We start from the raw sequence: 27,723 nt of genomic DNA, 5'->3' as shown, positions 1-27,723 counted from the left end.
GCATAAGTTTACTTCATAAAGATATTTGTTGATGAGGATAAAAACAGCCATGTCACAATAATGTTAGGACCAACAGAAATGTTTTGAAAAAAAAAAATTAAAATAGAATGACATATAAATTTAGGACCAAAAAAAGAAGAAGAAGAAAAATGACTTAACATTTAGAACTGAATAGACCAAAATGTATTGTATTTAACGCTATTTAAACGATTTTGTTGATGAATGACCAGAAATGGTCATGCCATAATAATACTAGCACCAAATGGAGATGTTTTATAAAAAAAAAAATGACTAAAATAAAGTGAACTAACACCTATAAATCTAGAAAAAAAATTAACTTTAGTTAATTCATTATTTTTATTTTTTTTTTTGGTGTAAACCACAATGTGGTTCGGGTCTTTCTCTGTCCATTTAACGATCTAAGTTCACTCGGTTCACTCCGAGAGACACAGAAGCTGACCCAAAATGAATCATCATTTGTGAAATTTAAACACAAGTTATTCTGAAATCTCCATCACAAAGAGAGCTTAGTTAATTCATTGTTGAACGAATAAAAACCCTTACCAACACCCATAATTGGATGAGTCAAACAATTCGTTTTTATCGGTAGTGTATTTCATGCCAACACAAATCCAAGCAACATCTACTACCAATCATGGACCTCTCTACAGGTAAGATGAGCTGCATGACGACATACGGTACATTTTTAATATATTAAAATATTTTTTTAAAAAATATATTATTTGAATATTGAATGTTTATTATTCAATATATTACTAAATAATAAATTTTTATTATACAAATAATGTACTTTTGATATATTAAAAATAAAAATATGTATTTATGAGTCACATTGTAATTTTTTCATCTTACTACCATGGAGATTTGCACTGCACTCATTACGCATCATTTCTCATTCTGTTTTTCACACTCATTATGATTTTCGAGTTTTGTATTCATTAATTTGTATATTCACACAACTAACGAATTTTGTATCTATTTTAATCGTATATGCATGATTGGATAGTGAGAAGTAAAAATAAGTATAATTTTATAGAATGAGGAAATTACCGATTTGGTCCCTCGACTATGAGGATTTCACTAATTTGATCCTCGACTATCAAAATTACTCAATTTGGTCCTCGACTATGAAATTTTTACCTGATTTGGTCCTCGACTATAACATTTTTACCTGATTTGGTCTTAAAGTCAAACCAGTGTGATTAAGGCAATAAATTTGAGGATATTTTTGTAATTGAACATTATGTCTTTTTTCGGCTATCCAAGTTTATCCCACACTTTGCCTTCCTTTGCCTTCAGACATACAAAAAACTTCTTAGTGTAAACAAAAACCCTAATCGCACAATCCAGTCGAAATTTTGAATAATGAGTTGAGAAATCATCTGGAATGCTTCAATATCTAAATCCGCTACACAGTGGTCAAAGTCTCATTTATCATTTCTCCAGTGTAGCGGATTAAGATGTTGAAGCACTCCAGGTGATTTCTCAACTCATTATTCAAAATTTTGACTGGATTGTGCGATTAGGGTTTTTTGCTTACACTATGAAATTTTTTGTTTGTCTGAAGGCAAAGCGTGTGATAAACTTGGACAGCCGAAAAATGACATAATGTGCAATTACAAAAATATCCTCAAATTTATTGTCTTAATCACACTGGTTTGACTTTAGGACCAAACGGGTAAAAATGTCATAATCGAGGACCAAATTGAGTAATTTTGATAGTCGATGACCAAATTGGTGAAATTCTCATAGTCGAGGGACCAAATCGGTAATTTACTCTTTATAGAATACATTACTCAAGCTATATAATAATTGATAGCACCGCACCGTTCGCAGTTCGCACGCCAATGCAGAAAAATAAAACAAACAAAATAAATAAAATTGGACACTAGTGGCCATACCTTTGAATATAATGGGTGAGATGAGGGCACCTATGGTAAAATGCGGTCAGGCCAGTTCAAACTTCAAACTTCAAACTGCAACCGTCTCAGGCTCTCAGCCAAAAATTCTCCATCGCCATTCACACTCTCCAACAAATTTGTTTTCCAAAGTAGCTGAGATTGTTGACAACAAGACCAATCCATTACCCGTATGTGCAAATGTAATAATCATTTTCCCGAACTTAGCGTAGTGATTTGTCGCATATAACCAAATGTAAATTAAATCTTTAATGTGCGTATGATTGGCTTTCTTGAGAGACGGGAGTTAATTGCGGAGACACTACATCAAGTGGGGTTAAGCTGAGAATGTGTTAGAAATATAATGGAGTGTGTGAAATCTTCCATACCGTGAAATGAAATAGTAAAGTTCTTGACTGGATCTATCTTAGCAGGGCGGTTCGTTAATCCTAAGACACTCCTAGCATTTATAGAAGGGTTGGCCTAGTCCAAATGATCTCTTCTTTTGCATATTGCTTGTTATTTGTCATGATCATCACTTGTTGCTTGGTTGTTCTTGTGCAATTTTAAAACCAATTTGATAGAACTAGATTCCAGCAAAAGACATGTTTTGTGATTAACCAGCTTACTATATGTCACTTTTGTATTCCACTCTTTGGGAATTATAGGCCCTGTTTGGTAAAAAATTGGCCTATAGGTCAATTTTGGCTTATTTGACCACTATTAATTGTTTAATTTAGTTAAAATATCAATATAAATGTTTGGTTAATTAGTTTTTTGCAACTCCAAAAGGCTAAAATTAAAAAAAACTACTCCTAGCAACTTTTTCAATTAGCTTTTTGAAAAAAGAAATTATACCAAACAGCTATCAGCTAACAACTAATTTACCAAACACTTTTCTACAATCAGCTAATGTTATCAACTATTTATATCATCTAATTAACACAATCAGCTAACAACAAACAGCTATCAACTAACAGCCATTTTACCAAACAAGGCCATACTACTCTCGTACTCTCTATACATACATTAGTGGCCCCGGTAGCAATAAGCTCAATCTTGTTGTGAGAGGAGGTTGAGGTATTAGTCATGTAGCTAGGTTGGGCCTCTTGGAGTCTTGGATTGGAATTGTTCCTTTGTTTTATTTTGTAACTCAATTATTATATTTCAAGAGTCTTGACATGTGAATATAATATTATTCTTTTTTCAATCAATGTACTAAATTGAATTTGATTTAGAATAATAATAATTTTAAATAAGTGACATCGCCAACTACCATGTAGTGTGATGACATCCTGATTATTATTTCAAATGAGTAATCATAGGTTCGAACTCTGAATATAGACAAATACTACCTTGTAAAGAATTAGGGTATTTCAAAATATAAAAAAAAAAAAAATTGTCATCACTATTCACTATCAAATATGATTCGAAGGGAGGCTTAAGTTGCAAAGGTGGGGTCCAAGCTTGTTACCCTTCCCTATCTCCCTATATCCCTTTGTTGATTGAAGACAAAAAAGCGCGAAAAGTAAAAAAGCTATACCCATTCCATTCCTTTTCCCACTCTCCTTTCCCCTTCTTCTCCTCTCTATTCAATTCTACATATACCCACCCTTCGCCTTGGAAGAATTGAAGAACTTCAATGGCTGCTTTGAGTGTTGCTGTTTTGGGCTCACTGCCTGTATTCTTGCTGCTTGTCGGGCCAGCAATGGGGTCCAGTCGAGTCCCGTCCAGTCTAATCGCCCAACCCGAACCGGGCATGTGTGGCACTGTGGTTTCAGTACACGGTTACAAATGCGAGGAGTACGAGGTAGAGATTCAACATTTACTGCATTTATTTATTGCTTTTCTAGTTAATTGGGGGATTGATTTCTTGAGAATATTGCTGATTAGTACGCGGTGCAACGTGAATCGTTGATCAGGCCACCACGGATGATGGGTATATCTTGAGCGTGCAACGAATACCTCAAGGCCGCAACGGCGGCGGCAGGACACTCCGACCACCGCCTGTCTTGTTGCAACATGGTGTTCTTGTGGTAAGTGGAATCACTTTCAAGCTTTTTTGTGGGAGAGTGAGTGCCCGTGTTCTTTAACCAACATAAATTTAACGACAAGATTGCGTGCGGTAAGAGCGATTTCTCTAATAAAACAATTTTTAATTGAAAATAAAATGTTCAATTATCGCTGTTTCGAGGCATCACGATTCACGGATCACGCCCGCATTTTTGTGGTTCAAAAGATTCGGTCCCGTTGGAAGATACGGCGTGTTGAGAGTTGAGAGTAGGAGACTAGGAGGTCAATTATTATAAAATGGACCATAGTCAATTTTAGTCTAAAAATTATGTGTTTATAATCAACGTATTATGTTCATGTAAGCATATAATATATTAACTTTAGACATAATTTTTTTATAATGATTTACAATACAAAGTAGACCTTAGTCTATGGTGTAATTTGTCATAGGGAATTGGCAATTAAAATTAGTCACACTTGTCTGAAATCATTTTACAAATTCAGACAGATCAGGTCGAATCGTGTGAATGTGCAAATATTTTATTTTATTTTTGAATAAGAATGTGCAAATATAATACTCATTAGAAATAAAGTTTCTGTACTTAAGGGAAAATATAGTGCTTTTCAAAGAAGTAATATTTTTACATCAAAATGTAAATGTGTTACATTTTTTTATATAAGTACTATAAACATTTTATTTATGATTTAGTATTACATTTACTAGTGTAGTTAAGTATTACTCCATACATTTAATCTTAATCTAATCTGGCTCATCAATAAAGATCGGTAAGATAGTCTTGAATAAATTTTTGCCATTAGAATTAAAGTAGTGTGAAAACAGACCGCCGATTTGACATGCACTAGACAAAAATAAGGCATCATGATTATTCGATTATTTTTTTTGGTGGTATGATTATTCGATTATCATAACAATGCAAAGTAGAGAATTTTTATATTAGGTATGTCATTTGAGTTAAATACACTTAATATTTTAATTTTTTTTTTTAGTGAGGAGAGAAAAATAGCAGTCACTATCTAATAGTAGTGTGCATTGGGTAAATCACGTCTTGACACTTTAGTCGGCAAAGATCGTAAAAAAAGATAAATCAACATAGGTTGTCTATAGTTGACGGACTGAAATCAAGGCTAATAGGCCCCCTTCATGAGAAGTCAAACTTGAAACCTTGTAATTATCAAGTCAACAATTTGATCAGCTTGATTGAAGTTGTTCCAAAATACTCTTAATATTTATCATTATAATACCTAGTGAAATGTGTATAGTGTGCATGATTATAGTTGACACAAAAAGTATCTATATTGATTAATATAAGGGAAAATGGCACTTTTTCCCCCTATGTTATATACTTATAGCACTTTTTCCCCCTCAATTATTTATGTAAGCACATTAGCCCCCTCAATTATTTTAAAAGTGGTGGTTTTCTCCCCTAATATATTAAATTGACATTTCTACCCTTAAAGTAAACATTTTATTTATTTTACTTCTCCAACAAATTATTGCGTATATGTAGCGATTACCACGGTTCGGTTCGAACTGAACCAGACACTATAGCAATCGAATTAAAAGTTTTCAGTTATGATTCAGATTTAGAACCCAATATTTGGATTTCAATTTATTAAATTTAAGAATAAAAAAAAAAACTGGATCATGAACCGGCGGTTCCGGATCCCGTTCGCGATTTTGAACCGTCTTTATTTTAAAATTTTATTTTTTATTTTAAAATAGTTTAAATTCAACAATAAATGTATTTTATTTTTTCAGTTTGGAACATGAACCGGCCATTCCAGTTCGCGATTTTAATAAACTCTAAATATCGCGTTTTGATTATAAATTGTAATTGGAATATTTTGGTTTGGTTACCATAGTATCTGGTTTGAACCAAATTATAGTAATAATTTATTGGAGAATAAAAATAAATGAAATATTTATTTTAAGGGTAAATATGTCCATTTAACATTTCAGGGGGAAAAAGAGCCACTTAAATAATTGAGGGGGAAAAAGTGCTATAAGTATATAACATAGGGGGAAAAAGTGCCATTTTCCCTTAATATAATACTTAGGAAAAGCCTAGAAAAATAATATATACAACCACTTGACTATAATTATTTGTTAACGTCAATTTTCATTTTTTTTTAAAATATTGAGAATATCTCAATAAAAATTTGTGTGACAATTGGAGTCTATCAGACTTTTCATGTAATGGATGTAAGATAAATGGTGTAAAATAATCCGTAACAGGATAATAGTAAAATAATAAAAAAAATTTAGAGCTTATTTTTTTGAAAGGTTATGAAAAAATATTTTCAAAATAAGATTTTATTTGAATTTTTTGATGTACCGTATAAGTCAACAACTTATTAGTTAAAATAAATTATGAATTCAAAAAAATGCCAAATGTTCATAAAAGTGCTATTATCATTTCCTTTACATCGCAAATTACGGTTATTCAATCGTCACGGGTCATGATTATTTAGGTAAATTTCATTTGACTAACACATGAACAATGTTAAGTGTTAATTATATAAATAACTACTCTTCTCCACCTGTGACCTGCTGTTGGTGCTTTTTTTTTAAAAGAAAAAATTAAATATGACATCGAATAGTTTGACGAAGATCTGAAAAGGTCAAGTCTAGCATTTTGCCTCTGAAAAATATAACAATATAAAGAAATAAAATTGCGTCTTCGCTGTGAGTTATAGCTTTTGGTGCTATGGTAAGTGCTTAATCCTGATCAAGACTTGGAGTAAGCATCTATTCTTTCCGCGATAAATTAAAGTTTGGATGGAAGATGATGTATATCATGTATACTTCCGGTGCGGTTACTTGAGTTGTTGAAATGTTTCCAATTCCCCATTCTGAAGGAACTTTCATACAGATTGCCACGTTTCTTGTTTGTCTGGGAAAAATTTAAATTGAAGCATGTGTTGCATCACAATTAAAAGACTAAGATGATAGTTGAATTGCACATTTATGTTTATATATATTATATGTTCAACAATTTGAGCCAACGAGTCAGAGCAGGCTGCAGCATTTGCTGTTTCTGAGTCTCATTTCTAAACCGGTTTTCTTAGTTGCAAATTGTGTAAGTGCAAACTTAATTATAACCTCTGTTGTACGTACTGCAGGATGGAACGACGTGGCTGTTGAACTCACCGGAACAATCACTGGCGATGATCCTGGCAGATAGCGGGTTTGATGTGTGGATTTCGAACATCAGAGGGACCCGATACAGCAGAAGACATGTGACCCTTGATGCTAATACTGACCCTGTAAGTACATGGAAGAATGGTTTGTTTCAGTAGCTGATAGTAATTGAAGCATGTGTTCCATCTCAACTAAAAGCCTAAACTGATAGTTAGATTGCACATTAATGGTTATATACTCAACAACAGTATCTAGTAAACCAACATGAATGGACATTTATGGATTTGGGATTATTATAGGATTACTGGAACTGGACATGGGATGATTTGGTGGTTCATGACTTGCCAGCTGTTGTAGATCTTGTGTTTAGAACAACTGGTCAAAAAGTTCATTACATTGGCCATTCAATGGTAAATTTTTAAAGTTTCAATTCTGCAGAATAACATGTTAAAAGTGTATGATTTTGCCCCTCAAAAGAAAACAAAAGATGAGTTAAAAAACAAATAATTTTCAGGGGACATTGATGGCTTTGGCATCCTTCTCAGAAGGCAGGCTAGTAGACAAGGTAAAGTCTGCAGTTTTGCTAAGCCCAATTGCTTACTTGAGCCATATGACCACTGGGCTTGGCCTCATGGCTGCCAGAGCTTTTGTGGGTGAGGTGAGTACAGCTATCTTTGTGTATATCTACAGAAAGAACTGTAGGCATTGCAGCATCTGACAATATATGTTTATATCTGCAGATCACTACAATCTTTGGACTTGCAGAATTTAATCCTAAAGGGTAAGTTCGAATTTCCCGACATCCAGAATAATCGCTAGTATAGTAGCGTTAGAATCAGACGCTTACCACTACACCAAAAGCTATTAGCTGTAATTAGTATCAAAGACGCAATTTTATCTATTAGTAGCTTTAACTGTTGAACCCGTGACCTAGCTCTGATACCACTTTGCCAAAAGCTAGAGTTAGTAGTGAAAGCACAACTTTATCCCCTGGCAGCCTTAACTGTCGAACCCGTGACTTGACTTTGATACCATCTGTTAGAATCAAGCGCTTACCATTAGGCCAAAAGCTATAGCTAGTAGCGAAGGCACAACTTTATTTCTATATACCGCTACATTTTCAAGAGGCAAGGTGCTGGACTTGGTCCTTCAGGCCTGCCTCCGCCCAACAATCTCTTAGCCAACTGGTGCTGGACTTGGTCCTTCAGGCCTGCCTTCGCCTAGCAATCTCTTAGCCAACGGGTGCTGGACTTGGTCCTTCAGGCCTGCCTCCGCCTAGCAATCTCTTAGCCAACTGGTGCTAGACTTGGTCTTTCACTGGCCTCCGCCCAACAAGTAATCTGAAACATGATTGCTTAATGTAATTTCCCACCCGACCACCCTCCTCCGCCCAACAATCTCTTAGCCAACTGGTGCTGGACTTGGTTCTTCACTGGCCTCGTTCCGCCCAACAAGTAGCCTGAAACATAATTGCTTAATGTAATTTCCCACCCAACCACCCTTCTGCAGTGAGCCAGTATCCCAGTTTCTGAAGGCTCTGTGCGCCCAACCAGGGGTAGACTGCTTCGACTTGATGAGTGCACTCACCGGTAAATTACTACTCTTCTGAATCCAACATATATATATATATAGTTTGATGAAATCCAGCTTTTTTTTAACATTTGGGGAGCTGAGTTTAGGGAAGAACTGCTGTCTTAATTCCTCTACTGTTGAGCTGTTCTTGAAGTATGAGCCTCAATCAACATCTACCAAGAACCTTGTGCATTTGGCCCAGAGTAAGTGACAGATAAACCTGATTTCCTTCCATTTAAGGTGTATGTACAGAAAGCAAGTAAAAAAGAAAAACTTGGAATTGAAATTGCAGCTGTTCGTGATGGCATCCTGGCGAAATACGATTATGGGAATAACGACTTCAATCTGGCACACTATGGGGAAGCAAGGCCTCCTAGGTATAACCTGAGCAACATTCCTGGTGATATTCCGATGTTCATAAGCTATGGAGGGGAGGATGCGTTATCGGACGTTAGGGATGTGGAGAGTCTGCTTGATTATCTGAAGTTGCATGATGTGCTTAAGCTGCATGTTCAGTACATCAAGGATTATGCCCATGCAGACTTCATCATTGGGATAACTGCAAAGGATGTGGTGTATAACCAGATTATCAACTTTTTCAGAAATCTGCACTGATGAGATTATATTATTAATACATCATATCATATTATTAATACATCCTTCTTGCTGTTGAGCATATAACCATTAATGTGCAATCCAACAATTAGCTTAGGCTTTTAGTTGAGATGGAGCACATGCTTCAATTCTTGCTAGCTGAAGCTACTATATACACCAATTAGTTTGTCCTTTTTATTAGTTACCATCCATAAAAATGAAACTATTATTATTGTTATTATTTTTATTTTGTATACATTTGTAAAGAAGCAGGGTTTTTAGGCAAGTGGACAATTTAATCCAATGATTTAGCTAAAGATTTATTCCCGGAGAGATTAAGGAAGAAATAAACTCATGAAATTTTATGTATGATGGTCGTGGGAAGAGGCAAATTACCAAGATCGATCTTGCATTATGGATCTTGATCTAAAATGATATTCAGAGTATGTGTTCTTAGTTAATCTATAAATAATTTGAAGGTACATAATATGTTAACAGGAAGTACATTATTTATTTTAGGGAAAGGGAAGGGTGAAACCCTGACTAACAAAATAACACAATCAATCTCCACAGACACTAGGCACCCCGATCACATCTTTCTAGACACGCAGCGCAAGATCACTAGACGGACAGCAAGACATAAAGGCCAATTCAAGCCCCAATCATAGTTCCTCGCAATCCGCAACTTAATTTTGTTCTTGCAAAACATGACAACATTTAGTTACTAACATAAAAGAAAATATCCTTATACTTGCTATTAATTAATCTCAAGTTAGAGAGGCAATTCAAGAACATGAATTTCTCATGTTGTAACTTGTAACACTCCCTCTTGAAAATGATCCAGTTAATAATAAAATAAATTATGATAACAAGTAACCACAATTAAGAATTATGTAAATTTTAAAAAGGGTTCACAATTTTTTTTTTTTTTAAATCATCATAATTTAAAGAGAAAAAGAATGATATAAAAGTAGGTGAAACTATAGGGCATTATTAAATCTATATTTGTACCATTTCGATTTTTAAAAAATAAAAGAATTACATTTACAGGGGATAACTTATGCATGCAAATATGTATAAGCAAGCGGGCACCACACCACATCAAGAATGCCGTGTGTGACAATTTTTTAATATTCTAAATCTAGAAACTAAAAATTAAAAAAATAATAAAATTAAATTGATGATGGCTCATCAAAATGGTACTCCGTAATAAAGAAAAAGGGTATTGTGCTGCTTAGCTTAGTTTCGAAGCCAAGGCTTCTACCTAATCCATCAACCAACACGTAAGCTAGGATTGTATTGAACGTGTCCAACAACAATCAATCAATTATCATCTCTCCATTAAAATTTCTGAAATTGGTGAACCAGAAAAGCTTCATAATCACTTACCACATCATTATAAATATGCTTATAAAAATTTCTATTCTCACTCACAAACTCCTTTCTCTCCCTTCCTTAAAAACATTTTATATTTATTAATTACTCATAAATTAATCCATCCCACTATCAACTAAAAAGACAAGTAAAATGATTTTAGGGAGGGAAAAAAATGTTAGTTCCTGTATCTTAAATTTAATTCATAATGTTTACCTTGTTGAGATTAACAAGAACAAAAACAATAACAATAACAAAGTAAAAAAGGTAAAATTTACGTGGTTTAACAATGTATATGTTACGTCTACGCGAGTAAAGATATGTTTTTTTTTTTTTTTTTTATTAATTGTGATGGTGATAATCTGATCACCTAGAGATACAACTAATGTATTTATAGACATCTGTCTCTGTACATACCATGAGCCCGACCCAATCCGCTCCACTCATATACCTTATATAAGACAAACTCATATTTCTTATATGAGACATGCAAACTCATCACATCTCTTGATGTGACAATAAAACTTTTTATGTTTATTATATGCTCATGATTTTATAAAACTTACCACAAGTTAAAAGGAAAAATCTACTAACTGTTGAGCATATAATACTCCATAATATAATACATAAATGTGCAATTTAACTATCAACATCATTCAATTTGATATTAGAGTTAAACTCATGTGAATTAAGTGGTCTCATGTCATTTTATTTTTGAGTGATTCTCTTGTGAGAGCGTCTCACAGATTCTTATCCGTGAGACAAATTAAGTTAAAATGGAAATGTAATATTTATATTGGAAAATGTAATACCAATCAAGAATAAAATATTTTTTTACTTATATTGGACATAGTAGTAATACTTTTGAAAAAAAATATATAATATTTTAAAATTTGATCAAAATGTAAAAGTATTACATTTTTTTTCTAAAAGTATTACACTTAATCCAATCAATTACAAAAAAAAAAAAAGATCCATAAGACTGCCTCACAAATTTTTTTGTCTTCATTTTTCTATACATAACCAACTCTTTTTTTTTTTTTTTTTTTTTAGAATTATACATAACCAACTCTAAACATAAAATCACCAACTAGAGATTTATTATTGGAAAAGTGACAGCTTGTGGGGCATTCTTAATATCCAAGATTTCTATCAAATGATGAGATATCAATTTCCACGTCTTGGAAAACATGCATATATATACACATACCACATACGCAGATCAGACATCATTGATGAGGAGTTTAATAATAACTTAAAATCATTTATTGAGCTTGCAGATCAAGTAGGGTGGCTAGTGTACTGTAGTGATTAATCAAGCAATTACTATCATATATGGAGGCTAATTTGTACAGATGTATGTTGGTAGTTGTTATTGGGGCAGTGATGATTGAACAAGTGGCGGCAGCACAGCACGTCGTGGGTGGCAGCCAAGGTTGGGATGAATCCACAGATTTCGATTCCTGGGCATCTGGCAACACATTCAAGGTCGGAGATCAACTAGGTATATATATATATATCATCCTCGATCGTCTATCTTAGCTTCCCCATATCTCTTTATTATCTGATCTATTTTTGTTGGATTGGCGGATCGAGTAGTATTTAGGTACAATCCGGGACTGCATAGCGTGGTGGAATTAGGGAGTGAAAGCGCGTACAAGAGCTGTGACACAAGCAGTCCGGTGAACAGTTTCAGCGGCGGAAACGACGTGGTGAAGCTAAACAAGCCCGGCAGCCGCTACTTCGCTTGCGGCACCGCCGGCCATTGTGAGCAGGGAATGAAGCTGAAGGTTACGACTCTCACCGGAAATGCGCCGTCCAATCCGGCCTCCACTTCTTCTGCTCCTCCTCGTCTCTTATTGCCACCTTTCCTTGCTGCACTCTTGCTGCCCCAACTACTCATCCTCTTCTAATACAATCACATATATAGATGTTTCTATTTTCGTAAGAATTTATGTTTGTGGGACTTATGAGACGACTCATCTGAAAATTAAAATGGATTGGATTGGATTTAGACAACAAAAAAAAGGGTAAGGTTTAGGTGAAGTGTTAGGTTTTACTACTAGCTTCCTATTGATTTGAAAGTGTTGAATTGTGTTTTACTCCCGGAGTAACTTTTGATTGATAAGTTTTACTTTCAAAATATTAGCTTTTATTGCAATAAAGCGATGAGTTTATTCACTTTATTGTAAAAACGTAAATTATCTTTAGATTGGAGATCTATAGTCTACTTTTGACAAGATAATAAGTGTGCAATCTTTCTCGCTTTCATATCACTTGCAATGTATGATTTTGTCTTTGATGATTTTTGTTTATTACTTCCTAGAGATGTATGAATAGCATGGTTGCAAAAATTGCATCTGGTTACGTCGAGGAATGCTGATATCAGGGCCTCCTCCCTAGCCGGGTACCTAGGTGACCTCCTAGGCCGTCTAGGCGGCCAAACTACGATTTATTTTTTATTTTTTTGGCGAATAATCCAAAAAAAAATTAAAAATTAAAAATTAAACATTTAGATGGCGTCTAACGTCTTTTTCAACACTAATGAATAGTTGTTTTAGGGACATAGGCGGCTAAGGGAGTTTATCTTTCTAGATGCTATTCCTTATTGATTGCAAGGAGTTAGAGCAAGAAGCTTAGTTTTTTTTTTTTTTTTTTTTTTTTTTTTTTTTTTAAGCAAGAAGCTTAGTTATTAGCCCTAAGTCCCTAACGGGGAGGAATTCCTTATATACACGCACATTTATTTATTGATTTTTTTCAAAAATATAAGTTGCTTAATTGGAAAGAAATTCAGTTACTCAAATTGAAGCATGTGCTCCATCTCAACTAAAAGGTTAAGCTGATAGTTGGATTGCACATTAATGGTTATATACTCAACACACCCCCTCACGTGTGCGGTGGGTTCCAAGCAACACGTGGACCGTAGTCGCTTATGGGTAGCGCTGAGATTCGAACTCATGACCTTTGGTCTGGCTCTGATACCAAATTTTAGGAGACACGCAGGATGTGATAAACGCGGAACGAGACCACAGAACAGACAGATTGTACAGGCCCCCCGAGCTAGATCCTTTAAGGAGTACCGCCTTGGTTTTGCAGTCTTCACGACAAAGAATGACGGGTGAAATTCAAAATAACAATTATTACCACTTGCAAAACGATTGACAGATAATAACGACACAGACAACTGGGGAACATGTAATATATCAGATAAACGCAACGATTTAGAAACCAACAGAAATAATGCATGACCAATACCAGAAATCCCCAAACTTGCGCCATTACCCACACGAAGGACATCATTGGCGCCATTGCACCGGAATCCGACGTGACGTGCACATTAATAGTTATATGCTCAACAACTCTGTATTATATATGAGGTTAAAGATTCAATTTGTATCAAGTGGTCTAATGGCACTAAGGGTATGTTTGGTTGGTGGGTTTTGCTCATAGGAATGAGTATGGAAGTGATTGTTGTTGTTTGGTTGATAGGTTTTTAGAACACTACTATGAGTTTCGAATACTCCATGAATTGAAAAACTCATACCTAAATAAAATAAGAGTTTCATTTCCTTATTCATTCTCAAGCACTACTATTAGTAACCATTCTCATTCCACCCTACTACCAAACATGTTAAATACTTTCACCAAAATCCATTACCATTACCAAGTATTTGATACCCATTCTATGTGCGAACCAAACACATCCTAAGTTCCACTCTCATAAGAAAGGTTGTGTGTTCGAGTCTTCACGGAGATGATATTGGCTCTTTGTGCTTCATTTGGTTAAGAAAGTAGTTATACTACATTACAATAGAATCAGTAGTCCAAAAAAAAAAAAATCATTTGTACTTTACATAAATGTCGTAATATAAAAAAAATATTTTAAAAAAAATTAAACAGGTGGGTTGACCCATTTAGCCTACCAACCTGCTAATATATGGGTTTGGGTCCATTTTCTCAATTTGCATTTTAAAATAGGTCAAGTTAGACCTTGCCTGCTTTGCATCAACCGATAATAGGTCAGGTTGGTCCGTTTTGACAGATCATGAGTCCCCCAAAATCAATCTCCATTTAAGAACTTCAAAACTATTTTATTGGAAATATATACTTCAATGGTTGGACACGTTATCAAATATGAAAGACTCAAAAACTTTAGTGAATGTATTCCCACAAAAATAAAGTCTTTAATATTTTTCTCAAAAATTAATAAGACTCAAAATACATATCATTCATCATTCAATACAATACATATTGAATGTGCATAGTTACACAATCTTTCTATAACTCTACTAGAGTGAAGAGATATAATCATAATATAAATCCTTCAGTAACGTATATATTTATTTATTTACAACAATAACAACAATTTTAAAAATACATGACTAATATGATATACTTGCCCAAGATATAAGTGTTGTAAAATACGATTTTATATTTGATTATTTAGTGTCTTAAGGAATATCCTGTATAGTGTGTACTCATGAAATATTGAGAGAACCGGAAGAGTAAAATATATATATCTAACAAATAAATGAAATAATTACTACACATTCTCTTACATTTTACTATATTTTTTACTCTTGTTTATATATCACCCTTTGATTCATTCAAAAAAATATGAATAAAAGTAGTTTTTATTACTTTCTTTTAATCATCCTCTAATAAAATTAAGACACATGACGAGATTGAGGGGAGTTTTAATTCCTTGCCGTCTATTTATCATTTTCATTTTGGAATAAGGGTCAAATAGGCCATCGAACTGCACACGAGAATGCAATTAGACCACTGAACCTAAAAAATCAACAATTAAGTCCCTAAACTAACCAATTTCATTCAATTTGTTCATTTTGCAGGTTTCTTAAGTTTCTAAAAGGTTAATTACCCCTCCACCTAGGATGCATATGTGGCATTTTTTAAAAATTATTTATTTTTAAATTAGTTTTTTAATATTTAATAAATAAAAACTAAAATAATTTTTTTTTAAATAAAATAATTTGTTAATTTTTTTTTAAATTCGCAAATCACCAATACAAATTAATTATTTTAAAATTCAAAAATCACCAATCACGATAGTTTTTATTAAATAATTTGTTGTTTTTTTTTTTAAATTTCTTTACTGATTATTCTTTGTTGCAAATAATACTAATACTGCTTCTTTAAAAAAAAAAAAACAATAAATTATATTACTGCTAATACTAATACTAAAACTATTAATAATGGTTTTGTTTAATAATATGATACATTTAGTAATACTGTAATAGTATTACTACTTTCTAATATATTGCTTTTACTGCTTTATTTCTCTTTGTAATATGCATTGGCCAGGAACAAATAAAAAATCAACAAATTATTTAATAGAAACTATCGTGATTTGGTGATTTTTGAATTTTAAAATAATTAGTTTGTATTGGTGATTTGCGAATTTTAAACAAATTAACAAAATATTTTATTTTTAAAAAATAAAATTATTTTAGTTTTTATATATTAAACATTAAAAAACTAATTTAAAAATAAATAATTTTTTAAAAATGCCACATATGCATCCTAGGGGGAGGAGTAACCTGTTAGAAACCTAAGAAACCTTGGACAAATTGAATGAAAGTTGTTAGTTTAGGAACCCAATTGTAGGTTTTTTAAGTTCGGTGATCTAATTGCATTCTCGTGTGCAATTCAATGGCCTATTTGACCCTTATTCTTTTTCATTTTTAACCGAAAAGAAGATAATGTCAAGAGTTCGAATCTCAATCTTCATGATTTGAGCTAATCAAGGAACAACTTAGAATGGTTATATACACTCGATGAATCGATGATAGTTTGGGAAGAATGATAATGACTGGATTTTTGTTCGTTGCCCAAAGATAAGGTCACGTGCTTTTGACGGAACCCAGCGTGACAAACTCAAAGCAGTCAACTGTCTGCAACCTCGTGCTAAATTTTCATCGCTTGTACTTCTGCTTGAGAAACTGCAGATTCGATTGCAGGAAAAAGAAAAAGGAAAACAACGTTTGTTACCGGAAAACGATGCCGGAGGAGACGACGGCGATTGATTACGTGATGGAGGCAGCGTCGGGCCCACACTTCTCCGGACTTCGCCTCGACGGCCTCCTCTCTGCCGCATCTTCACCTCGCTCTTCCAATCAAACTCCTACTGCCTTTGCTTCCTCTTTCACTCCTCCTCCCGATTTCTCCGGCCACAAACAGCCCTTCGTCATCGGTACACGCTGCAACACTCGTTTTCCTTCGATTTTGTCAAATTTTAGTAAATTTGTCATTTGGATGTTCTATGCAACAGCAACAATTACTACTCGCAGTTTTGTTTCTGGTTTTCGGCGTCTTTGATTAATCATTATCTTTAATCTCTAACCTGAGATTCATTTATTAGGAACGCATTTCATTTATTTCTTTGCTGCCTGGCTCTTTTATGCAGGAGTTTCCGGAGGTACTGCCTCTGGGAAGACAACAGTGTGCGACATGATTATTCAACAGTTACATGATCATCGCGTTGTTCTTGTCAATCAGGTTTCTTGATATAAGTAACTGATCTTGCGATTACTAATACTGTGTAATAACTTTTACTCATACTTTAAATTCACATAACTATGGGAAAAAATGAGCAGAGTAGGGTTCATATAATATAGCTGCCACTTTATTTTGAATGAAATTTGAATTTCCTGTGTTAGCTTCTCACAATGCAACAGCAGTTTGGACCAAAATTAGCCAAAAAAAGATTGCTAGTTTCTTCTTCTGCCTACAAAATTAGTGCTTCTGATTGGAGGAGCAATAGAAAGTTGCTTGGCTCTGAAACTCATCTAGATTCCTATTGAGTATATACTAGAAAGCTATGGTACCTACTAAAGTAATATTCCTATTGAGTATAACTTTTCTGGGCATAATGTAGGATTCCTTCTACCGTGGTTTAAACTCTGAAGAGTTAAAACGTGTCCATGAGTATAACTTTGATCATCCAGGTAACTGAATTTTGCTTAATGCTAGTAGTATCTCAGTTAGTAATGAAATGTTCACAGCTTCATCTTATTCATGAGTCCATTCTTCTGCATCTCTGGTATATAGGAGCTTTGGTAGTTTGGTTCTAAATTCCAGGCATTGTTGCTATCTTTTCAGACGCGTTTGACACTGAGCAACTTTTGGAGTGCGTTGGAAAGCTCAAAGCTGGCCAGTCTGTCCAAGTTCCAATATATGATTTCAAAACACACCAAAGATGTTCTGATAGCTTCCGTCAGGTGCTCTTCATTCTGTTTTGTTTGATACCTTTTCTGTTCCCCTTTCCTTTCATTTTGTCCTGTGGGTTGGCAGGCAGGTGTCATTGGGCACGGGAAGACCAGAAGTGTTCATAAAAAATTGCTCATTATATGCAGTGCTTAGAACAACAAATCATAATTTTATTTTGCAATATAATGATGGGTGAATCTTATCCTTATGTGATACAAGTAACAAGTTTCAGTCTTAGTTTGGAATTTAACCCATAATGCATATTGGCTTCATTTTGAAACTTATTGTGAAATGAAATTTTTAGAAGTTACTTTGCACACATTTTGGTCTAATATTTACAGTGTTGGGTTCTCAAAAATCATCCTGTTTCCAATATATGTGCTTCCTCTTCAGTTGGGGAGATGGAGAGAAACATTGATGATTAGCCTGCCATCATGAATTTATGTTTTTGTGGTTGCTTGTATCTAACAACTTCCACTGGAATAACTAACATCACAGAGATGCAGGTAAATGCATCTGATGTAATCATCTTGGAGGGCATACTTGTTTTTCATGACTCACGTGTCCGCAATTTGATGAATATGAAGATTTTTGTAGATACAGGTATAACTCCCTAAGTTAATTGTTAATTTGATTTGTGGCTGTGATTTTGTACTGAACCTATCTAAATTGATATTTTATAATTATATTCCTTGTGCAACTAGCACCATATGTGGCAGTTGTTTCTTAATCCTAGAAACAAAAATAAGGCCAACCCTGTACATTTTGATTCCAGCCCATCTCTCAACTACTGGAAATGAGAGGGAATGTGGGTGGTTGGTGACAATTTGATTTGAAACTTTTTGGTTAATTGACTTACTTCATATTGCTCTTAGTTGTGCTATTTGCTCATTGCAGACATGGATAGCCTCATATTTGCATTGTTCATGATTAGTTATTAGTTTTAGTGTCTAAAATCATGCTTATCCACTAACTGTTGATATATTTGGTGTGCCCTATTAGTAAGGTTGATCTATATATTGCTATTTGCCATATATTGCCTGCCCTCTAAAATCTTTCTTACATTTTTATTTGTGATAATTGATTAACTGTAGATGCTGATGTAAGACTTGCTCGCCGAATAAGACGTGATACTGTTGAGAGGGGCAGGGATCTTAACTCTGTTCTTGAACAGGAAAGACTTGGTCCTTACCTTTCTCTAATATTTACTCCATATTTGCTACCTACATGAACTGGATAAATCTAGTATAATCACTAATATGTATAAAATTATGAAGCATGATAGTGTTCTTGTTTGGGTAAATCTTACAGTTCTTCTGCTTATGATGCAGTATGCAAAGTTTGTCAAGCCTGCTTTTGATGATTTTGTTCTCCCCTCAAAGAAATATGCTGATGTTATCATACCCAGGGGAGGTGATAATCATGTTGCTATTGATTTGATTGTCCAACATATTCGGACAAAGCTTGGTCAACATGATCTCTGCAAAATATATCCAAATGTATATGTTATTAACTCAACTTTCCAGGTGAGCACATTTTAGTCATTCTACCCCTTTTTATTAATGTACATTTGTAATTCCAATTGATCATGAGTTAGTTGCATCAATTGGTTAACATTGAGTTCATGGTATAAAGCCACAACTAGATATCCTTAGAATGACAGGATTGGGATAAAAGAAAAGGGTATATATCATCATTATCATGCAATGACATATAGATATACACTTCGATTAATTTTTCCTGCAAACATCCCAATAACTTTCATAAAGATTGTCTGGTGCTAGGGATCAGGCATGTTATTCTGCTGTTGGTTTTTGCATGTATAAAGAAATACTTTTCTTAGAAAAGAGGAAAACTAATAGCTAAATGTATGAAGAATTAATGAATCGTGTACAATGTTAGAGGCATTTTAATTCTATACCCTTCTAAAATAAATAAGTGCAATGTATTCACTCATTCTATCTCTCTCATTCTTTGTTTTATCATACATGAGTAACATGACTACCAATGAAGCTTAGCTTATTCTGAGTTTCTTGTTACAGATAAGAGGTATGCACACCCTGATCCGAGATAGGGACATCTCCAAACATGACTTTGTTTTTTATTCTGACCGGCTTATACGTTTGGTGATTCTCTACTCTATTGTTCAGAATATATTTGTGAATAAACTTGATCTATAAATTAACAAGCACTAATCCTTGCTGTATGAGCCAATAGGTTGTGGAGAATGGTCTTGGCCACTTACCCTTCACTGAGAAGCAAGTAATCACTCCAACAGGTACATTCAGTTGACAATTGGTTGTAGTATGGAAAGGTTATTTCCACCTAATATTTCCATGGAATCATTGATGTGATTAATTTCTATGTTTTCCTCTCCATAGATGAGAGAAAATTGCTACCGCATACTGGGAATCTGAAAGAAAAGTGAATGTATTAACAATAACAATAACAAAGACTTCAATAAGTCTACATTCTTAATGTTTTGATTTGAGAAAACAAGAACTACTTGTTATTTTTGTGGGCAATAAGAGTCCTATTTATAATGGTTTGTACTTTGTAGTTTGAACACCTGTGTCTTTATTTTGAATCTATGTACTGAATAATCTTTTGACTTCTCAATTCAATTTCAGAGTCGGTATATACTGGTGTAGACTTTTGCAAGAAACTATGTGGAGTGTCTATTGTTCGAAGGTAAGTGTTTTTTTTTTTTTTTTTTTTGAAGGTGTTCGAAGGTAAGTGTTAAATCAAGTGTAATGATATTTTATTATTTAAAGCTGAAAGCTTCCTTCATCTATTGATAACAAGACTAGGGAAAGAAAGAAAATAATGGAATATTACTTTGTAATATGATCATTCATTGGTGAGTAAACAACTTCTCCACTGTTTTGTATTACTTTTCATCAGCTAAAAAATAAAAAAATAAATATAAATAAATAAAACTGAGTTACAAACTATTATTTTGGCAACCAGTCCTTTTGAAGCGTACAAGCAGTCTGTTGCTGAGAATTTTGATTAGCACCATTAGCTTCTAAACTTTGTACTGAAGATTCTTGGTGAATAACAGGCATGCAATACTTATCTATGTTTTGTTCTTATAGTGGTGAAAGTATGGAAAATGCGTTGCGTGCTTGTTGCAAGGGTATAAAAATTGGGAAAATTCTGATCCACCGTGATGGTGACAATGGGAAACAGGTAATCTTTTTTCTTTTCTGCCTTGAAGGGTGCTTTTGTTAAGGTTTTCCATTTTCCTTTCTAAGTGATTATTGTTGGTATGTGGTTCTATTTTTGTACCATGAGCAGCTTATCTACGAAAAACTTCCAAAAGATATATCAGAGCGCCATGTCCTGCTTCTCGACCCTGTTCTTGCTACAGGTAGTTGTTTCTCATATTCTTTTCTACACTTACTCTGGTTAAATCAAACTTACTATTCCTTTTTATTTTTGCCATTTATTTGGGTTAAGTTGATTATTTGCAGTCTTATAATACTTGAAAGGCTGAATATTTCTTGCACTTTCCCATGAAGGTAACTCTGCTAACCAGGCCATAGAGTTGCTCATACAGAAAGGAGTTCCAGAAGCCCATATATTATTCTTAAACCTCATATCTGTAAGTAATGTAATGTAGTGAGCAATATCTGAATTGGAAGACTTGTCCATGTGTTTTTATATTGCCACCATGTTTTGTGTAGGCACCGGAGGGTATACATTGTGTTAGCAAACGTTTCCCATCGCTGAAAATCATCACATCTGAGATTGACCTTGCTATAAATGAAGAATTCCGCGTTGTACCCGGAATGGGAGAGTTTGGTGATAGATACTTTGGGACAGATGATGATTGAGAGCTCTTTCTCTTTTAGCATGGCCTGTAAGAAACTTGATCTCATCATTTATGTATTCTGGTTATTGATCACGGTGTCTGTCTTATTCAAGCCTATTATTAATCTTAGGCAGGGCATGTGATTTTGTGAATTTCTCAGACTTGTGATTGATTTAATGGGGACTTTCTTTATTCCCTTGTGGTTTTCGGCTTTTCGCAAATGGTGATTTAAGATGCATTATTTCAACTTTGTAAGCCTTTGTTTGCAATAGCCCTCTGTTAAAAAAAGAGAGAAAAAGTTTATATTACAAATATAAACATAAAAAGAATAAGAATATAAAATATAAAAGTATTTATATGAATATTATGAAATATATAACAAAATTTGGCGGTGATGGTGAAAAGTTTGTTTTGTTAGGTATTTAAGGAGAAAAAGTTCGTGAAGAAAGTTTAGAAATTAAGAAGAAAGAGCTTGTAGAGAAAATTTAGAAGTTAGGTAGAAAAAGTTTATAGACACTTCAGAAGTTTTGGAGAAAAAGTTTGTAGACGAAGTTTAAAAGTTTGGGGTATAGGATGAATTTTAATTATTTATATATTAGAAGAAAAAAATCTACAAAAATTATAGTTTGACAAATTCGGTAAAAGTCATTAACTTTTTTAAAAAAAATACTGATAGACTTTTTATTTTCAAAAAAAAAAAAAAGAGAGAGAGACTTTTAAAGACTTTTTAAAAGTCTAAATCTAATACCTACAAATGAGATTTTTAAAGACTTTTTAAAAGTATAAATCAAATACCAAGAAATTTAAAGAATCTTTAAAAATTTCAATCGAATACTACAAAACTTTTAAAGTTTTTTAATTATACAAATTCAAATTGAATACATCCCTATTCATGTGAATTTAGTCCTAAACTAATTTTTTTCAAAAATGAAAATTATTATTTTCACTCCCTATATTTACTCTAGGGTGAAATTCCCTTCAACTATAAGCTAAAAAATAATTAAGTCCCTAAACTATAAAAAGTTCAAATCAGACACCCTAACTCCTCATTTTTATGTAATTGAGTTTATTAACTAGTTACATTCCCTTTAAAAAAAAAAATTTACATTCCCTTTCAAAAAAAAAAAAAAAAAAAAAAAAACTAGTTACATTCAAGTAACCAGTAAAAATATATTTTTAATTCAAAAAAATAAAGAAAAAAATCCTAAACAAATTTAAATTCAAATAAATTAACTAATTTTTTTAAAAAATAAAATAAAATTTATGGAGAAGCCAGCAATTTGAATGCTTCTCTGTCGCCGATGAATGGTCTAATTGACATTTTTAATATAAAATGAGAGAAAAACTATTTTAAAGAGTGATACACCCCATTGAAAGGGTAAAAATGTTATAGTGAAATCACAAGAAAATGAACAAAAAGTTGCCCTAAAATGTCATTGTTGTTGAGAGAGATGTAGAAAGAGTTGTTATTACTTCCTTGTCTCAATGGGGAGACAACAGAGAAATATATACAAACTAAGAGACACAATCCTACACAACTTCAACAGCTATATTTCTACAGACACAACTTTTGTGTTTCAACACTCCCCCTCAAGCTGGAGCATGTATATCATATGCACCAAGCTTGTTACAAATGTATTCAATCCTATGACTTCTTAAAGCTTTAGTAAATATATCAGCTAATTGATTATTTGAGCCTATAAAAGATGTAGTAATATCTCTAGAAGTAACTTTATCTCGAACAAAATGGCAATCAATTTCAATGTGTTTTGTCCTTTCATGAAAAACTGGATTTGATGCAATATGCAAAGCTGCTTGGTTATCACAAATGAGCTTCATGGACTCCTTTGTACAAATCTGCAGTTCGGTAAGGAGGTTTTTCAACCACACAAGTTCACATGTTCCAACGGCCATAGATCGATATTCGGCTTCTGCACTTGATCTAGCAACAACATTTTGCTTTTTTACTTTTCCAAGAGATTAAGTTGCCACCAAGAAAGATACAATATCCAGATGTTGATTTTCTATCCCATGCACCTGCCCAATCTGCATCTGTGTACCCAATAATTTCAAGGTTTCCATGGTCTTTGTATAACAAACCAGTGCTTGGTGATTTTTTAATATATCGTAAAATTCGAATGGCAGCTTCCCAATGACTTTCACGTGGAGATGCCAAGAACTGACTAACAACACTTACCGCAAAAGAGATATCAGGTCGAGTTACAGTTAAATAAAGTAATCTTCCAACCAATCGTCTATATTTTCCCGGATCTTGGATAAGCTCCCCCTGGTCTGGTAGGAGTTTGATATTTGGATCCATAAGAGTGTCAAGAGGTTTACAATTCATCATACCTGTGTCTTCTAGTATATCCAATGCATACTTTCTTTGTGATATGCAAATTCCTTGCTTGGATTGTGCTACTTCAATTCCCAAAAAGTATTTTAACTTCCCGAGATCTTTTGTTTCAAAATGTTGGAAAAGATGTTGTTTCAACAATTGTATTCGTTCAACATCATCTCCTGTAATGACAATATCATCAACATATACAACAAGATAAATGCTCTTACCATGTTGATGTCTATAAAAGACGGAATAGTCAACTTTGCTTCGATTTAAACCAAAATTTTGCACTACTATGCTGAACCGTCCAAACCAGGCACGAGGAGATTGTTTTAGACCATAGAGAGAACATTTGAGCTTACAAACCAAGTTACTCTCCCCCTGAGCAACAAACCCAGGAGGTTGCTCCATGTAGACTTCTTCCTCTAAATCTCCATGCAGAAATGAATTTTTAATATCTAACTGATGCAAGGGTCAATGATGAACGGCAGCCATAAAAAGAAAGATTCTGACCGAAGCAATTTTAGCTACTGGTGAAAAGGTGTCTGTGTAATCAATCCTAAAAACCTGTGTATATCCTTTGGCTACCAGTCGAGCTTTAAGTCTATCAACCTGTCCATTGGGCCCAACTTTCACAGTATAGATCCATCGGCAACCAACAATTGTTTTACCTTCGGGTAATGGAACTAACTCCCAAGTCCCCGATGAATGAAGAGCAGCCATTTCATCAACCATAGCCTGACGCCAACCAGGGTGGGAAAGGACTTCTTTAACAGATTTAGGGGCAGAAACAGAAGATAAACATGTGATAAAAGCATTATATGAAGGTGAGAGACGATCATATGAAATAAAGTTGTATATGGGAAAGGGGTTCCATGATGACCTATTACCTACACGACTTGCGATAGGAGAGCTTGTTGCTGGAACCGGGTTCGAGGGCATAGATAGCTCGAGAGATGAATCAGTTGGGATTTCATCGATTTGAACTGTCGTGGGTGGTCGAGAGCGGCGATGATAAGTGTAAGGAAATGGGGTAACACTGTTGTTTTGTAAAGGAGGTTCAGTAGGTGAGGGACTAGGATTTCTAGGTGATGACGGATCTTGAGGTAAATGTACCTCGGTCCCTCCTTGAAAAGTAGGAACAGGAAGAACATCAGGAAAATGAGAGATGGAGGTCGGTAAACTAGACGAAAAGAAAGGTGTTGATTCAAAGAAAGTAACGTCAGAAGATACATAAAAACGATGCTTATCAGGGGAATAACATCTTAAACCCTTTTGCAACCTAGAGTACCCAACAAACATGCATTTTAAGGATTTTGGGGAAAATTTATCACGCCCTGGGGTAGTGTCCCGGACAAAACAGGTGCACCCAAAAATTTTTAAAGGAAGAGTATGAAGGGGTTTATCAGGAAATAAAATATTATAAGGTATCTTACCATGTAAAACAGATGAAAGCATACGATTTATTAAATAACAGGAATGAAGGATAGCATCTGCCCAGAATTCGGGAGGGACTTTATAGTGGAGAATCATGGTGCGGGCTGTCTCAACGAGATGCCGGTTTTTACGTTTAGATACCCCATTTTGTTGTGGAGTATCGGGACAAGATGACTCATGGAGGATGCCCGCTGAATCAAGAAAGTTAGATAAAGGAGTTGTAAAGTATTCTCCAGCATTATCACTTCGTAAAGTTTAAATAGATACCCCAAACTGATTTTTTATCTCATTAACAAATTTTTTAAGAACATTAAGTACTTCAGAACGGTTTTGCATTAAAAAGACCCATGTACAACGAGAAAAATCATCAGTGAAGGTAATAAAATATTTAAAACCAAGAATTGAATTATAACGAAAAGGTCCCCAAACATCAGTATGAACTAAGGAAAAAGGGAAAGCAACTCTTTAATTAACACGATTAGGAAACGATGTTCTAGAATGTTTGCCAAGCTGACAGGCTTCACACTCTAGGGTAGATAAGTGAGACAAACTAGAGACAAGTCGCCGTAATTTATTAAGGCTAGGATGTCCTAGTCGGTCATGGGCAAGGGAAGGAGGAATGGTAACAGTGCAAACTGTAGAAGATTTTGGGGTAGATAATCGATAAAGTCCTTCTGATTCATACCCCGAACCAATCATCTTCCCCGAACGACGGTCCTGCATAATGACAGAATCAGAAGAAAAAGTGACCGTACAGTCCAAAGATTTTGTAAGTTGATGAACAGAAATTAAATTGAAAGGACAGTTAGGCATATAAAGAATTGAAGAGAGAGGCAAAGTAGGAAGGGGGGAAGCCTTTCTAATTGCAGTAGCCGTACTCTTGGACCCATTACCGAAAACAATAGATGGAAGGGACTTAGACTTGGTGAAATGAGAAAATAAAGATGAGTTACCAGAGATATGCTCAGAGGTGCCTGAATTGATAACCCATGGTCCGCTCAGGCTAGATTGTGATACAAGGGCAGTATGAGTTCCATCAATGTGGGCTGCAAGAGTTAAACCAGAAGCTTTGGGAGTGACTTTAAATCGAACAAACTCTTCATACTCAGCAGCGGAAATGGTTCGAGAATTTGGTTCCCCAGGTTGAGATTGAGCAACACTTGCTTGGGTACGTACCGGTCTCCCATGAAGTTTCCAACATTGATCTCGCGTGTGCCCAGTTCTATTACAATATTCACAAACTCTAGTGCTCTTCTGTCCACCACGATTGTTAGTTCGTCCACGACCTCCTTGTGTGACTAGAGCAGATTGTTCGGTAGTGGATGTGTGAGTACCTGGGATGGAGGTGACCTGCAAGAGCCGTTTGAACAACTCGGTGGTCCCCGGGACTTCGTTGCTTCCAAGAACTTGATTCCGGATGCTTTCAAATTCTGGACCTAATTTGGTTAAAAGAAGTATTACAAAGAATTTCTCTCGTTGGGTAAGTTGCTCTGCGGGCGTACCACCAATAGGCATGAGTGTACCAAACTCAGCAATCAAACTTTGAGCTTTGCCAAGAAAAGTTTCCATATCAATACCATCTTTCTTCAAGTTAACCAAATTGTCAACAACATTATAGAATTGAGAGACATCATTAGTGTAAGATTGAGCTTGACTCCACACCTCGACACATGTCTTAAAGGGCCGGAATAAAGGCAACAATTGTGGAGAAAGAGACTGCCAAAGGAGACTACAAAGTTGAGCATCAAACCTTTGCCAAATTGACTTTTCTTTTTCCGGTATCATATCCACTCCTTTTTGCAAGTGGTCAACAACACCTTGGCCCATAAACCATAATTCTACGGCATCCGACCAAGAGTGGTAATTTTGAGAACCACATAATCTTTCAGAAGTGATTACCGGATTTCCAGACAGATTAGGCACATAAACAGAGCTCGAAGAAGTAGGTAAATTATTGGCAAGAGAAATACCCGAAGAATTTTTGTCAGAAGACATCGCGACCAAAATGAAATCTGATGGTAAAGACGAAATCGCAGAGGGCCGACGAGCCGAACTGGGAAGTTTCGCCGGAAAACCTCGCCGGAGATGGCCTCACGCGCCGGCGCGTGGTGTCAGAGCGCCGGCGACGTGGTGGCGCGTGGGCGGTGTTCCGGTGACCGGAAAAGGTGGGTCGGGGTCACCGGAGACTAGAGATGAAGGTTGTAGTATTATTTTGACAAAAGAGCACACATTTAGGAAGTAATCTGAGAAAATAGTTTCGGAT

The 27,723-nt window shown here is 34.7% G+C and overlaps 3 protein-coding genes across 4 annotated transcripts; all 3 read left to right on the top strand.

The window, feature by feature from the left end:
* The first annotated feature begins 3,455 nt into the window (after positions 1-3,455).
* Positions 3,456-9,554, top strand: LOC109158179 (triacylglycerol lipase 2). Of its 2 annotated transcripts, XM_019306046.1 has the most exons (9): positions 3,456-3,729; positions 3,842-3,955; positions 7,077-7,220; positions 7,395-7,505; positions 7,610-7,753; positions 7,836-7,876; positions 8,605-8,684; positions 8,775-8,870; positions 8,960-9,537. In XM_019306046.1, exons 1-9 carry the CDS (start codon positions 3,562-3,564, stop codon positions 9,280-9,282), a joined length of 1,221 nt encoding a protein of 406 aa, XP_019161591.1. In that variant the 5' UTR covers positions 3,456-3,561; the 3' UTR covers positions 9,283-9,537. The 2 variants fall into 2 exon arrangements, with proteins under 2 accessions (XP_019161591.1, XP_019161592.1); XM_019306047.1 differs by lacking the exon at positions 7,395-7,505 and having other exon boundaries at positions 8,960-9,554.
* Positions 9,555-11,852: 2,298 nt separating this feature from the next.
* On the top strand, positions 11,853-12,778 carry LOC109158180 (mavicyanin). Its single transcript, XM_019306048.1, has 2 exons — positions 11,853-12,139; positions 12,235-12,778. Exons 1-2 carry the CDS (start codon positions 11,971-11,973, stop codon positions 12,546-12,548), a joined length of 483 nt encoding a protein of 160 aa, XP_019161593.1. The 5' UTR covers positions 11,853-11,970; the 3' UTR covers positions 12,549-12,778.
* Positions 12,779-16,527: 3,749 nt separating this feature from the next.
* Positions 16,528-21,894, top strand: LOC109158178 (uridine kinase-like protein 1, chloroplastic). Its single transcript, XM_019306045.1, has 14 exons — positions 16,528-16,849; positions 17,063-17,154; positions 17,534-17,603; positions 17,758-17,876; positions 18,372-18,468; positions 18,960-19,039; positions 19,197-19,391; positions 19,908-19,991; positions 20,083-20,143; positions 20,496-20,556; positions 20,964-21,057; positions 21,166-21,238; positions 21,390-21,472; positions 21,555-21,894. The coding sequence occupies exons 1-14, from the start codon at positions 16,657-16,659 to the stop codon at positions 21,702-21,704; spliced, it is 1,452 nt and encodes a 483-aa protein (XP_019161590.1). The 5' UTR covers positions 16,528-16,656; the 3' UTR covers positions 21,705-21,894.
* Positions 21,895-27,723: the final 5,829 nt, after the last annotated feature.

This window comes from Ipomoea nil, unplaced genomic scaffold (assembly GCF_001879475.1).
Source record: "Ipomoea nil cultivar Tokyo-kokei standard unplaced genomic scaffold, Asagao_1.1 scaffold2805, whole genome shotgun sequence".
NCBI lineage: Eukaryota > Viridiplantae > Streptophyta > Magnoliopsida > Solanales > Convolvulaceae > Ipomoea > Ipomoea nil.
This window is presented reverse-complemented; position numbering and strand designations above follow the sequence as displayed.

Coding starts and splice junctions, on each gene's coding strand:
- LOC109158179 (XM_019306046.1), top strand. CDS start 3,562: ATGGCTGCTTTGAGTGTTGCTGTTTTGGGCTCACTGCCTGTATTCTTG. Junction 7,221..7,394: donor TTGATGCTAATACTGACCCT/GTAAGTACATGG, acceptor GGATTATTATAG/GATTACTGGAACTGGACATG. Junction 7,877..8,604: donor GCAGAATTTAATCCTAAAGG/GTAAGTTCGAAT, acceptor ACCCTTCTGCAG/TGAGCCAGTATCCCAGTTTC.
- LOC109158180 (XM_019306048.1), top strand. CDS start 11,971: ATGGAGGCTAATTTGTACAGATGTATGTTGGTAGTTGTTATTGGGGCA. Junction 12,140..12,234: donor CAAGGTCGGAGATCAACTAG/GTATATATATAT, acceptor CGGATCGAGTAG/TATTTAGGTACAATCCGGGA.
- LOC109158178 (XM_019306045.1), top strand. CDS start 16,657: ATGCCGGAGGAGACGACGGCGATTGATTACGTGATGGAGGCAGCGTCG. Junction 16,850..17,062: donor CAAACAGCCCTTCGTCATCG/GTACACGCTGCA, acceptor TCTTTTATGCAG/GAGTTTCCGGAGGTACTGCC. Junction 20,144..20,495: donor GCAAGTAATCACTCCAACAG/GTACATTCAGTT, acceptor ATTCAATTTCAG/AGTCGGTATATACTGGTGTA.